The 14,641-nt window shown below is 40.4% G+C and overlaps 1 protein-coding gene across 2 annotated transcripts in view; it reads left to right on the top strand.

The window, feature by feature from the left end:
• The window catches only part of MYO16 (myosin XVI), a 626,143-nt gene that overhangs the window by 348,611 nt on the left and 262,891 nt on the right, over positions 1-14,641 (top strand). For both annotated transcript variants that reach the window (XM_023217640.2, XM_023217641.2), the window contains exon 17: positions 12,563-12,674. In XM_023217640.2, coding sequence (XP_023073408.1) covers positions 12,563-12,674 — 112 coding nt within the window. The remainder of the gene's footprint in view (positions 1-12,562; positions 12,675-14,641) is intronic.

The following is a 14,641-nucleotide window of genomic DNA, read 5'->3' as shown; positions in this document are numbered from 1 at the left end:
AGTGAACAAACATATTAAACCCAGTGTAGTCATGCCTGCTTGTCTTTAAGTTTCCAGAATTCATCTTTTGTAAAATAGATTTTAAATGTTTTGTATTGATTCAGTATCTTTCTATGTGACTGACTGTTTCACAATATTCTTGTGTAACTTACTTGGATTTCTCACACTAAAATCTCTCAATTAGAATATTACAATTGGAGCTGAAGCACATCAGTCCAAACTTTACTGATAATTAGTTTCAGAATTTTTCACTTTCCATTACTTTTTGAATGTAAATATATGATAGCATTTAGACCATGTGATTGGGTCTCTCTGGAAATTTTCTTTAATGTAGAAGTGTTTGTGACCTGAAAGCACAATTCATGGCCCGGGACCACTTATTTGGAGGGTTATTCATTATTTGAACTTTGTTATTTCATAAATAGTGTTTCTTAATGAAAATATGTAGCATAAAAGTAATCACAACAATAGTTCTGAAAGATATCCTTGACTAGAAAGTATTTTAAAAATAGGAGCCAAATCCTATGCAATAGAACAGTAGGTGTCAAAATGGAACTCACATTTCTATGCTTTTTTATCTTGACTTATTAGGATTCGTTGTAATTAATTAGGCATTTTTACTCAGCTTTTACATTTAGCAGAAAATTTGGATTATTTAGTTTTATTTACTTTATGAATCTATTCGGAAATAGCCAGATCTAATATCCTATTACTGATTTCATTTAGTTACATACATTGTTTTGAATAAGTTTACCTTAGTAGGTACAGCCTACATGTGAATACATTTTGGTGGTTGAAAAAAAACTTCGTGAATTTTACTTTTAAAGATTGTCTGTAGCGTATATACGTTTTACTCATTTTAAGTTCTTCATTAAAAATCTCAATTTTAATGAATCTTTAGAGCTTGGAGGTGCTGATGTTTCTAATTAACATGTCAGAAAAGTTTTTAGCATGCGTCCCCCATCCTATCCTGAAGCCAGGCTTCTGAGCTGCCTACCTGGAATGTGTGTCTGTCCGCCCGAGGGTAGACATGCCATTTTTTGAAGGTTAAATTGACTGTCCAATTATCTTATCAGTAAAGGCAATCTGACTAAGTATTTAAATATCTGTTGGTCACTATTTTATTATATCTCCGTTCCTTCTCTCTTCCCCATTTTGTCATACTTCCTTCCAGAGCATCTCTGATCAATACTTGTATGTTTGTTTCTTGCACTAAACTTTCTTCACTAGATAACCTTACCTAATACATTCTTCATTAGATTATTTGTTTCTTTCGATTTTGGCAAAATAATAATAATAATAATAAAGGGGGTTGACTTTCATGGCATAAATTTTTCACTTATTATGCCAACCTTTGACCAGAGGAAGAGTAGAGCTCGTGTTCACTACGGACTTATCAACCTGGTGCCTATGGCACTTCCAGATATATTGGGAACCTATCCAGCAAAACTGTAACCAACTAGGTATACATGTGGAAACTTTGACATACATATGGAAACTTGCAGGTGTATATAACCTTCTGTACACTCAATATTAATTTAAATTTTATGAGAATCCACCAGGAATTCTAAGGCATGATCTTTATCCATAAACAAGTTAATGATGTTTAAATTTTTGTTAAATAGGAGTTATTAAATATTTAAATGTAGGAGTAAGTGAAATGGGGAGAAGAGAGTGTATTGGTCAGGGTTCTCCAGAGAAACAAAGCCAGTAGCCAAGAGGGTATGGATCTATCCAGAGACAGAGATGGATTTTTTTTTTTTAATTGAGATATAGTTTCGCTCTGTCACCCAGGCTCGAGTGCAGTGGCACGATCACAGCTCACTGCAGCCCCGACCTCCTGGGCCCAAGTGATCCTCCCACCTCAGCCTTTCAAATAGCAGGGACTACAGTTGCAGGCCACTATGCCCAGCTAATTTTTTTTATTTCTTGTAGAGACTGGGCAATGAAAGTTTTCTTTTAGTCCTGCTAACCTGAAAGAGGTTGCTGGATACATCTGTGGGTTATATTCAGCATAAGGTTTTTTACACCATACTTTATGAGCATTTGATGAAGGTCAAGCGTGGGGCCCGGATGAACCTGCCTAAGAATACCTTTGTCAGTAGTAACTATCTGTACGTGGTCGTGTGTCTGAATCAAATAAACTGTAATATTTGCATATTGCTGAAGTTTCCGTGTAGATGCCTATGTTAGTCGGTATTTAAGACACAGGGTTAGTGAATTTTATCCTTCCTGTTGGTGCTGTGGACATGGCCTTACACAATGCTTTCTGGTCACCTTCTCCCCTGAGGAGGACCTCGGCACCTGTTCAGCCTCGCCTGAGGCGTATTTCTGTGCCCTCTTCCCGTGTAGAACCCTCCCGAGACGGAGGATGTCTTGGTGTGAGTTAGAGAAAGTTCTGCCCACCTCTCCCTCCAGGCGGGTGCAGCTCCCCAGGCCTCAACCTGTTAAACTAATCCCGCCATCTTCAAGGCCAGGCCAACCCACATTTCCTGAGCAAAAACTTATTTTTCTCTCCCTTTCACGATTTCACTCATTGAAATATCAGCAGCTCTGGGTGTATGTTTCTGGCTGTGTTTATGCCGGACACAAGGCTCGGGGATGAGTTCAGGCTGTGGTCAGCCCCTTAACCGTTGTCCAGGGCCTTCTGTGCAAGACACAGCCACCCCCATTGTCTCCAGCCCCCGGCTCTCCCAACTAGACATTTTCAAGAAACAAATAATTGGCCATACGAGTATTCACTGTGTGTAAGGTGGCAAGAGTTTTGAATTTGTTTCACCAGATGTTTTGAAATATTTCAACTGATTAGAAAAATATGGATGAACTATTCTGGGAATGTCACAAGACCCAAAGACTTTCTGAATGTGTAACTTGTTAAAAGGATTCTGTTCTTTTCCTAAATTTATTAGATTCTGTTCTTTTCCTGGAGACCACTGACAAGATTTTCTCTTTCCAAACAAAACAGTTTGTGACTCACATATTAATACTTTCCAGGTGGAGATTTATGTATCTGAATGCATGGTTAATAAAAAGTTGTACACGTATTCCTTGAGGAGGGGGAGACTTAAAATTTAAAATTAGTTAATGTGTTTCAGATAGTTCAAAAACAATACAGAAAATAATTTCTTTTTTAGGAGCAAAGTGAGGGCAGGTGGGCAGTCAGCACTTGGCCATCGTCATTAGCAAAGTGTGCTGTCTTTATTGATACCAACTGTTTAATTTAACCCAACTGTTTAATTTTGCCTTATTTGGCTTCTGTTTATATATTAAACATCACCAAGTAGAAGATAGCTCTGCCCACAATAGAGAAGACACTGTTCCTTTGTATTCACACAGCAGATAAAAAACTGAGCAAAACATTGTGTTTGTAGTCTGTGAGTCTCTGACTTGGTGAATGGACTAAACCAGTTGGTTTTTATGTAGTAACATTTTTGTTTATACTTGAACCTTCAATCCCAGCGTGCCTTGGGTACACAAGCAGGCACACAAGGGTTGTTTCATGCGCACTGATCTCGGTGCCTGCTGAACGGGGCCATGCCTGCACCCTGGAGACACAGTAGGTGCGGCCACAGGGAGAGCACACAGGCCTTTGAAGTTCCATGGGGATGTTTTTGGCAAACAGTCAATGTTTGTATTTGATCTTCAAATCATATCTATTCCTCCTCCTTAGAGTGATGCCACATGCTGGATGGTAACAGTTTTCATCTGTGCCTCCACATAGCACTTCTTGAAAGAAATCTTCAGTGTGGACTCCTCTGTTCAGAAAGAAAACCCTCCTGTGATTTAGTCCACGGCTTAATCTTATTCATGCGTTCTCAGGTGACACAAGAAACTTAGTCCAGGACTAGTTTTACTTTGCCTCAAAGCAAAAGTATTAGCACACACACTGACACTCACACCTCACATATATACACAGATTATTTTGGCTATATTATGGACTTGCTTTGGAAGACATAGCATCAGCCTGCTCTTTGTTGTCAGGACAATAAACAAATTGGTTAAATGGATGAGTTAATTAGAAATAGCACATAGTCAACAGTTGTTACTGACTTATTTTCAGTAAATTTAACTTGTAATGAAAACCTTTTCTTATCCAAAGCACAAGTCGAATTTTATACAACTGTAACACACATTCACCTGGTTTGCCACGGTTTCTTCTGTAAGAAGGAAGATATCTATATTGCTGGAGAAGGTGTGCTTTTTTCATACTGGTTGATAAAATTTTAATTTAGAAACTTAGTCTAAAGAAAGCACCATTAGACTTTGTGAAAAAGGGGCGTGGGAAGAACCAAGGAGCTTAAAAAACAAAAGATCTCCTAAAACTAGTAAGTGAGTTCAGCAGTTGACAGGATATGAGATCAGTGCACAAAATCAATCACATATATTAGTCATTATGTATTAACAGTGAACGTGTGGAAACCACAATTAAAAACATAACACCCTTTCCAATTTCTCCAGGAAAATTAAATACTTAATTATACACTTAACAAAACATGTACAGAATCTGGAGGGTGAAAATGAAAAAAGGTACCAATGAAAGAAAAAGAGACTTATAGTGTTCACTTATTGGAAGATTCAATATAATAAAAATGCCAGTCATCCCTAAGGTGATTTATAGGTTTAGTGTAATTCCTGTTAAAATCTTAACAATATTAAGACACTTATGGAAGCTTATTCTACAATATGTGTGTAAGGGCACAGAACTTCTCATAGCTAAAGAAACACAAAAGAAGAATAAAATCAGAGGAACTAGCCTACCCAAATTAAGGCCTACCATGCAGCTAGAGTAATCCAGGCACTATGGTATTGGTAGACAGACAGACACAGAGATCAAAGGAAGAGAAGGGAGAATGCAGAAATAGACTCACACAAATACACTCACACACAAAAAGGTGATTTTTTTTTGGCAAACCTACAAAACAGTCGAGTGGAGGAAAGATCAACAAAAGGTGCTGGACAAGTGCGCATCCATAGACAAAGCAAGCAAAACAAAAAGAATAAAGCAAAGCCAAAATCTCACATATTATGGAAAAAAAATCAAGATGATCAGAGACCTAAATGTAAAGTATAAAGCAATACAGTTTTTAGGGAACAGAAGAAGGAAATATTTGGGATCCATGACTAGGCAAAAAGAACTTAAGCTTGACATCAAAATCCTAATCCACATTAGGAAAGATTGATAAATTATATGACATCAAAATGTAAAACTCTTATTCAGAAGACTTCATTAAAAATATTATAAGACAAGGTTCAGGCTGGGAGAAAACCTTCATATCCAACAAAGGATTAATATTTAGAATATATAAACAGCACTCCAAATTAACAGCAGGAAAATAAAAACTGTTCTTGTCCAATTAGAAATGGGCAAAAGACATGAAGAGATATTTCACCAAATATGAATATATGGATAGCACATAAGCATGTGAAAAGGTGTTGAGTGTCATTAACCATTAGAAAAACATTAAAACCCTGATAAGATATCACCACATACCTGTCGGAACAGCTCATAAAAAAAAAAAAAAAACTGTGACAGCATCAAATGCTGGTGAGGGTATGAAGAAACTCACTGCCCCATGCATTGCTGGTAGGAATGTAAAATAGTGTACAGCCATGCTAGAAAAGAGTTTGGCAGTTTCTTATAAAACTATAGATGCAGCTACCCTATGAACCAGGTATTGTACTTCTCGGCATCTGTCCAAGAGAAATGGAGGCGTATGTTTACACAGATACCTCTATGTAAATGTTCATAGTAGCCTTATTCATAAAAGCCCCACTAGAAACACTCTAGATGTTTCTCAGACGGCTAAGTGGCTAGATACGCTGCCGTGTGTTAACCCTGGAATACAGTTTAGCCGTACACAGCAGCCTGGATGAATCCACAGAAAACCGTGCTCCCAGTTTTTGATTTAGAGTTTGGTAGAGCTTCTTTTTTTTCCCCCCTTTAGAAAAATTTTCATTGAGAACTTTATAAACTTGATAACAGATGTAGGGATTTTTTTTGTTTGTTTTTTGTTTGTTTACTTTATGTTCTGGGATACATGTGCAGAGCTTCTTTTTCTTATGATTATATATAATACTTTTTGATTTTCAGAAATACTGGGGAGCATGGAAAAGAACAAAAAAGAAGAAAATGATTGGTATGCACCACGAACGCCTGTCTTGGAGAAACCCCTATAGATGCAGATTCTTCCAGATGCTGTCTAGTCCTTACTTTTAGTTTCACTTGGTGTTTCCTTGGGACTCTTGTGGCTAGCTCATGGGGAGACAGAAAAAACGCCAAAACCTCATGCTATGAAGTGAATCAGTGGAGAGTGAATTAGGCGTCAACCTAGAGGCTGTGGAGAGCTGGGAGGAGTGGGCGTCTGATGATGAACACTGAGGGCAAAGGCTGCGGGGTTGGCTGGGAGCCTTCCCCAGGGCCTGTATTTTCCCCAGGACGTCCCTGCCAATTGAATAACTGTTGAAATTATGTTCTCAAGCAGCACTTTTCACAGCAATTATGACTTTTATGTGATTTAACACCTTAAGAACGTAGAAGTTTATTTTTCCTAGAATTTGCCTTAAGGAGAAATAAACATGCTTAAATAATTGGTTAAAATTTGGAGAGAAAAAATGAATAATATATAAATTAATGAACAATGGTGATGTAGACAGATTTCTGGTGAGGAAAGATATTAACTATTCTCCTTCAGCTGCCAACTCAACCCAACACTTAAGGTCAAGACACCTCTTCACTGCTTAAAAAATACAACTATAGGCCTGGCATGGTGGTGCACGCCTGTAATCCCAGCACTTTGGGAGGCCGAGGAAGGCCAGATCACCTGAGGTCAGGAGTTTGAGACCAGCCTTGCCAACATGGCAAAATGCTGTCTCTACTCAAAAAATACAAAAATTAGCCAGGAGTGGTGGTGGGCACCTGTAGTCCCAGCTACTCCACTCAGGAGGCTGAGACAGGAGAATCGCTTGAACCTGGGAGATAGAGGTTGCAGTGAGCCAAGATCATGCCATTACACTCCAGCCTGGGCAAAACGAGTGAGACTCCATGTCAATAAATACATACATACATACATACATAAAACTATATATAGTTGATATCAATGTTGCTAAAATTTCTATGGAATTGGACCACCAAATTTCTACAATGTTTTTATCCTTTTTCTGTAAATAAAATGTAGGAGACTTTAGGAATTGCTGACTTTCAGGAGAGGCAGAGCAGCAAGACCTACGGTGTGTCCCATCCGCCTTGCAGGAAACTCCTAACTAAGCTTGAGAGACGCTGGGCTTGGGGGCAGGACGGGGGTGTGTTGGTCCACTGATGTCAGGCTTCACAACTTTAAACAGACTCCAGTGCCCTTATTTCCAAAATAGGTAAAATAATGGCTCCGTTTGCGAGTTGTTGTGGAGACTAATAGAGGAAGTGCCTCAAAAACATCCAGTGGAGAATTTGGGCCATCAGTATCAAGAAATACTAGTTCCCGTCGCATTTCCCTTTGAGTGGAATTAAACAGTATTAATCCATCTGTAGTTTTTATCCATCTAGAGCACCCATGCTAAGAGTCTTCTACCCCATGATAGAAACAGCAGACAGACTATTCCCTGGATCTGCCAATCTTTTAAAAACAAAATAGCAATGACTCTTAACAAATGCTCTCTGAAATTTCTGACTCTGCACATGGAGATATCTAGATGTTGCCAGTGTTCCAAGAGCCAAAGAGGATAAGAAAGTAGGCTTAAGCTATAGATGTATGATTTTGACTCATAGAAGAATAGTATAGAAGACATTGAATATTAAGTTAAAGGGTCTGAATGCTAGAGGTTATATGACCATGAATCAATATGGGGGCAAAACTGGAAACTCTTAGATGAAACCCTTGCTTTGATGCTTCTAGGATGGTTCTCAGCCACTGTGCTGAGATTAGTGGGATAGCATCTGTGGAGGTGAAGTGAGTCCACTGGCCACTGGGAAGTCCATGACCCATTACCCAGCATTATTCTTACCTATTTCAAACTGTTAAAAAAAAAAAAAAAAGTCTGGGCATGCCATTGTAACGTTGCATCGATGATTGTCAACTTTCTGGCAATTCACATCAGTATACAACAGCCAAGTGTGAACTCTGATCTTTTCCTTTTACCTATTTGTTACTTTTATCTGTCTGAAAAGTATAGAACAGCATATTTTATGGTTTAAGATGATTAGTGGCGCAGTCATTTATTTGATTAAGAGCTTCATTAATGACGGAGTACACTGACTGAAAATTGCCCACATAGGCAAGATCTAGTCATTCCAGGAAATACTCATATTCCGTACATGCATTGCAACCTGAGTGTAGGAGGCATACCACACACAATGTCTCATTTGTCATTCACAAAACCACTGTGAACTAGAAATGGAGAATTTTTAAATCTATTTTTAATATATTTTTACTCTGTTTTACAGATAATAAAGATTTAAATGTTTGGGTTTTTTTTTTAATTGTCAAATGGTACTTAAATATGTCTTCAGATTCTTAGTTTCCATATTTTACCATGCATATTTTCCAAGTTTTTTTTTTTTGTTTTTTTTGCCCATATGTGAGAGTTCATGATTGAATGATGTCAAAGGGAAAATGTGTATTTTTAATCTCCAAAAATAAACATGTATTTTTTTTTATTCTGGTACCAACCTTCCCATTTTAAGATATAGTTTTGCTGATAAGTAAGAACTGCATTTCTAGTGAAATCATCCTAGATGCTTTTGAATAGTGGGAGAATTTTAAGTATTGTGTAAAAGGCATTGTGTTTTTTTCTTCGTCTTTATGACAAGTTTTCTGGCTACAGAGGAAAATGCTCACAACCAAGCTGAAGGCATCTTTCCTGCCATCAGGCAAACTGCCCTTTCAAATTATCTGTTTCGAATTGGTTCCCACCTGACCCATTACCTAGTTAACAGACCTGTCTGCAACTACCAGGATTTCTTCACAGGGCTTCATGTACCCGAAATTTAACTGAAATAAAAATGCCACTGTATTCATACTTTCTCATGGAGCGGGTCATAGCTGCTGTAAATTCTAGGCTAAAAAGTAAAATAAAATGGAGGATGGGTGGTTTAAAGAAATACTTAAGCTAGCTGGTGCAGGGCTACGGGGAGCTTACTAGTGGATTACTTAGCAAGAATTGTAAAATTTTTTTTTTGCCCATTTGACTCTAATGATAACAGGAGCCAATTGTTCTTTGCAAGACAAGTGGCCCCTCAATGGAATGTTAACCTGTGTAATGATCAAGTAAGTCAGAAAAAAAGATAATGTCAGGAAGATGCATAGAAACCTACTGTGAGGACCAGAAGTATGGAGAGGGGTTACAATTTTTTATCATTAAGATTTATCAGTAGGGCCAGCGTGTGGTGGCTCACACTTGTAATTCCGGCACTTTGGGAGGCCAAGACATGCAGACTGCTTGAGATCAGGAGTTCAAGACCATCCTGGGCCACATGGCAAGACGCTGTCTCTACTAAAAATACAAAAAATTAGCCAGGCGTGGCGACATGTGCCTGTGATCCCAGCTATTTGAGAGGCTGAAGTGGGAGGATCACTTGTGCCTGGGAGGCAGAGCTGCAATGAGTTGAGATCACACCATGCCCTCCAGCCTGGGAACAGAGCAAGACCCTGTATAATAATTAATAATAATAATAATAAAAGGTTTCTCACTAAAGGTTTATAGATTGCAGACAAAAGGACCCTCTGACCATAGTAAGCCAATTTCTTACTGATATCATTGCCCTTGACCTTTTTCTGTTCCACTGCCCCAAACCCCAGCTTGCTCATCCTCCATCAGGCATTTGAGGATCCCTAGAGGAGGTGACCCCACCCCAGGAGCTGGTCTCCACGCCACCTGGGCACGGCATGCTGCAGCATCAGCTGAGCTCCTGCTGCTCCCTGCTTCGCAACTGTCCCTTCTCCGCAGCAAATGTGTTAGGTTCCCATTACCTTCACCTGGTCACCGGAACCTCAACCTCTTTCTCTCCTAGAAAAATCAAAGCTACAAGCATTGGTTGCTCTCCTCCCCTGAGATGGCACCAGCCTTCAGGGTCATATTTGTCACCTTACCTGGCACGTCCTAGAAAGTCAGGTTGTTTCTGCAGTGAGAGGCAGACCCTCCCCTTGCACCAACTCCACACCCTCTCCTTACTTCATTTCCCCCTCTTCAGTACTCTCCACGGCTCCCTTTCTTCAAGTCTTTTATGCGGGTTTTTATGCTTCTACCTCAGCAGGTTCATATTCCGAAGTCTCTCCCACACCCCACTCCAGCCCCTAGATTGTTCTTCCAACCTCAGCCGAGATTGAGGAAAAAGAAGTTCTCACAGACCCAGCTCACATGGCCATTGCAATCTGCTTCTGCCTTCCAATTCCAAAAAACATTCCCCTTGTCAAGGGCACAGTTTCCTTGTTTCTGTGGTCTCTTTTCCATCACTATCATTCAGTCTTAAAGGCACCTTTTCCAGCCAGGCACAGTGGCTCACACCTGTAATCCCAGCATTTTGGGAGGCTGAGGTGGGTGGATCATGAGGTCAGGAGTTTGAGACCAGCCTGGCCAATATGGTGAAACCTGGTCTCTACTAAAATACAAAAATTAGCCGGGCGTGGTGGTGTGCGCCTGTAATCCCAGCTACTCGGGAGACTGAGGCAGGGGAATTGCTTAAACCAGGAAGGAGGAGGTTGCAGTGAGATCGTCACACTGCACTCTAGCCTGGGCAACAGGGCAAGACTCTGTCTCAAAAAAAAAAAAAAAAACTTCTGTTTTAATGACTCAAATTTCTTGTAACATTCTTACTCCATCCTGGACACTCCATTCTTTCCTCAGCCGTAATTCCAGCATCTCGTTTTGTGTGAGCTCACCCTCTGCCATGGCTTTAGCCTTCTGCATGTTGATGACTTCCAGATCCTATTATCTAGTGTTTTCCTGAATTCCAGATCTTTATAGCTGTTATTTCTTGGGACTACATTTAAACTTTAACAAGTAGTTTAAAGTCAATGTGTCTAATATCAGATATAAGACTCGATCTTTCCAGAAACCTATTCCTCCTCTTGAGAATGTTTTCCAGGTGAACGGACCCGCAGTCCACCCTGTTTTCCCAGACGGAGACTTGCTACTCATCACGAACTCCCCACTTTCCACCTCCCGGTGCCCAGTTCACCCCCTCGTACTGCCAGCTCTGCCTCCTCCTTTCTCCTCTCCCCATCCGTCCTCTTCACCACCACTGGTCTCTCACTGGGTCACATGCCCCCCTTACTTGCCTTACCTCTTTCCAGGTAATCTTGCCCTGGGCTACCAGGATATTCTTTCCGAGGCACCAACCTGGTCGTGCCACTTCTTTGTTGCAAGGCCCTCAGAGCTGCCCGTCACTTCCAAGACATGACAAACTCTTTTTCAAGCTGTACAAAGCCCTGGCTGCTTCTCCAATCTCATCAATCTTTGCTCATCTCACCTTAGACTCCAATTTTGCACACATGGATATATTTTCCCCATATGCATCCTGCTTGACCAATTCTTTCTGCTTTGTAAGTGTTCTAATTATTCCAGGGATAAGCTGAAAGCCTGGGAGTTGCTTGGCAAATTCTTACATGGCAACTCTTGGAACCAAAACCTGCTTTTCCCCACTGTGTTTCCTCATGGTCCACTTCTGGGTGCGGCCCCTTCCTGTACACTTATACCTGGAGTCTGTCTCTCTGATTCTATCTCCCTTGTCTGTGCCCCTGCATAGTTTATTCTGTTGTTGAGTCCTTTTCCTTCGTATTCTCAGCTGCTTGCTATTGCCTGTGTTCAGATAGGTGATTCATATACGTTTGTTCAGGGAAAGGAGTAAATCAATGGCATAATCAGCCAATCTCATTATTGAAAAGTACCAACAAGGAAAAATAATAACTTACTATAAATTAGGCATCTTTAGTTCAGATATTAATTACAAAGCGTATTATAGAACCTGTCAAATTTTTATATGAAATACATGAGTCATGGCCAGGTGCAGTGACTCACGCCCATAATCCCAGCACTTTGGGAGGCCGAGGTCAGGAGCTTAAGACCAGCCTGACCAACATGGTGAAACGCCGTCTCTACTGAAAATACAAAAATTAGCTGGGCATGGTGGTGCGCACCTGTAGTCCCAGTTACTCCAGAGGCTGAGGCAGGAGAAACGCTTGAACCCAGGAGGCGGAGGTTGCTGTGAGCCAAGACTGTGCCACTACGCTCTAGCCTGGGCGACAAGAGCGAAACTCTGTCTCAAAAAAAAAAAAAAAAAGAAAGAAATACATGAATCATTTGTGACCTTCTCCTGTCACAAGGACAGGTGCAGCAGCTAAGATGAAAACCGAGTAAAGGAATGTAAATATGTCCTGGTACAACAAGAACTAACATTTCCCTATCCTGAGACATCATGTGCTGTTATGCACCAAACGCTTTGAAAACATGGGGACACCATGTCCAGGTGATTCCCATCATTTTAGAGATCAAATATGGCAGAAGTGACTTTTAACCACAGAAATCTGACCAGAAGCCAAGCGGTAACGTTACACGTCTTGTCTCCTTACAGGTATTTGAACCAGACCATGCAGGACGATGCATCCACAGGAGAGCGTTCTCTGAACAGGGAGAAATTGGCTGTTTTGAAACAAGCCCTGAATGTAGTTGGCTTCAGCAACTTGGTGAGTCATGTCATAAATATTTCACTGAGTAAATCAACCTTCTCCTAATTTATAGAAGTTATTCATTCAGAAGTATTTACCGAGCCCCTGTGACATTCCAGGTGTTGCCGAGGACACTGATGATGCGACAGACAATAAGCCCCAATCCCTGCCTCCTGGGGCTGACGTGCTAGTGGGGGCAGGGGCAGGGGGCAGGACTTAATCCACATGTTGAGGAAGAAGGGAACTAGGAAGAAAACAGAGCAGTCAGCAGAGGAGACTGGCAAGAGGAGAGGGTGCAGTTTTCAAGACGGTGGACAAGGAGCCCTTTCCCAAAATGAATATAATTTATACATTATATTTTTTACATATATATTTTATAATGTATAATTTTAAAATATATTTTAATAGATCATAAACTTTATAATTTACAGATTATATTTATAAAATATAATTTAAAATTTAAATATATAATATTCAAAATATGTTTTATATATGTATCCAAAACAGATCAAATAACTTTATATTTGATCAACCCATGAAAACACTGATAAACCTGAAGTAACCGTTCGTGTTAAGAATCACTTGAAAATTAACATAATCACCTTGTTAAAACATCTTCTTGAACAATGTAAATGTTTCAATATTGTGATATTTGATTGCACAGAATTGCCAAATACCTGCAAGTATTATGAAGCTGAAAAATACCTCCAAGCATTATGAAGCTGAAAAATTACACTTTAAAACTTTTAGAGCATGGCCGTGCAGTAGAACCATCTCTGATGATGGAAATGTTAGTGACCTGCTCTGTGCCGCACCACACGGCAGCTTCCAGCCACGTGTGGCTCCTGGATGCTCGAAGTGTGGCTAGTGGACTAAAGAAATAAATGTTTAATATTTCCTTATTTTAATTCATTTAAATTGACATAGCCATGTGTGGTTAGTGGTTACTGAATTAAACAGCACCCGTCCAGTGAATAACACATAAGAAATGGTCTAAGGCCTGAGAAAGACCTCTCAGAATTCCCTTCACTCTCTATCTCCCAGAGGCATTCTCTTTGGCTCCATTCAACATGGTGGTATTTTGGATGATGGTCAATTTATGGGCAATTCCTCATGAATATTTAATATAATATCACAGGGATAACTTGGACAGGCCACTAGTTCACAAGCCCAGACTAGGTCACAGATTTAAAGTTGTTCTTTTTATTTTTCTGAAGCCAGTACATGGGGGCAGTGAGGAGGTGGGGAGGGTGGAGAGGTCCACAGGGGGAAGAGGCAGGAAGTCAGGCTCACCCTAAATCAGTGAATGCGGGGGCACCTTGCTGCACCCACCCTTGCCATGTTGAGAGACTGGAACTCGAGGAGCCCGCAATCACATGGCGTCTCGTTCTTTTTGGCTCTGATTACCTCGCCTCTGTTTTTCTCCTTTACTGAGTCCTACCCACTGGCACTGTTCTGTCTTTGCACTTGCTGCTGTGGTACTTTTTTGTTTTGATATTTTTCCCTCCTTCCATGCCTGAGATGTCTGCTTCCTGATAGGAAGTGAAGCTAGAGATATGGATAGAAACCATTCTGCCAACATACCAGTTGCCTGGAAACGGGGCTTTGAAAATTCATGACTGATCCTCAAAGGCAGGGCAAGCAAAGTACACTTTCTGACTAAGGTAACCCAGGGAGACTCTCATAGCCTTCTTGGTAAAAGTAGTAGGTATGCACTAGCAAAAACCATGAAATTAATTATTTCATCCTGACCCTGGGAGTGACTTGAATGAAGACAATTTAATCCACTTTAGAGGGATGGATGATGTCCAGTAAGATTCAAAGGAAGGTATTTCTGGGCCAGTTAGTTCTTGAATCAACACTTGTGATTGTGGTCCTGAGAGATCTATGCGTAACCGTGCCTCCAGCTCTCCCGTCTAGGAGGGTGGCAGGGATGGCTGCTCACTCCGCAGAGACACGGAATCACAGCCTCCTTTCTGCTCAGG

Source organism: Piliocolobus tephrosceles, chromosome X (assembly GCF_002776525.5).
Source record: "Piliocolobus tephrosceles isolate RC106 chromosome X, ASM277652v3, whole genome shotgun sequence".
NCBI lineage: Eukaryota > Metazoa > Chordata > Mammalia > Primates > Cercopithecidae > Piliocolobus > Piliocolobus tephrosceles.
Note: the sequence above shows the minus strand (reverse complement) of the source record. Positions and strands in the feature narration are given on the sequence as shown.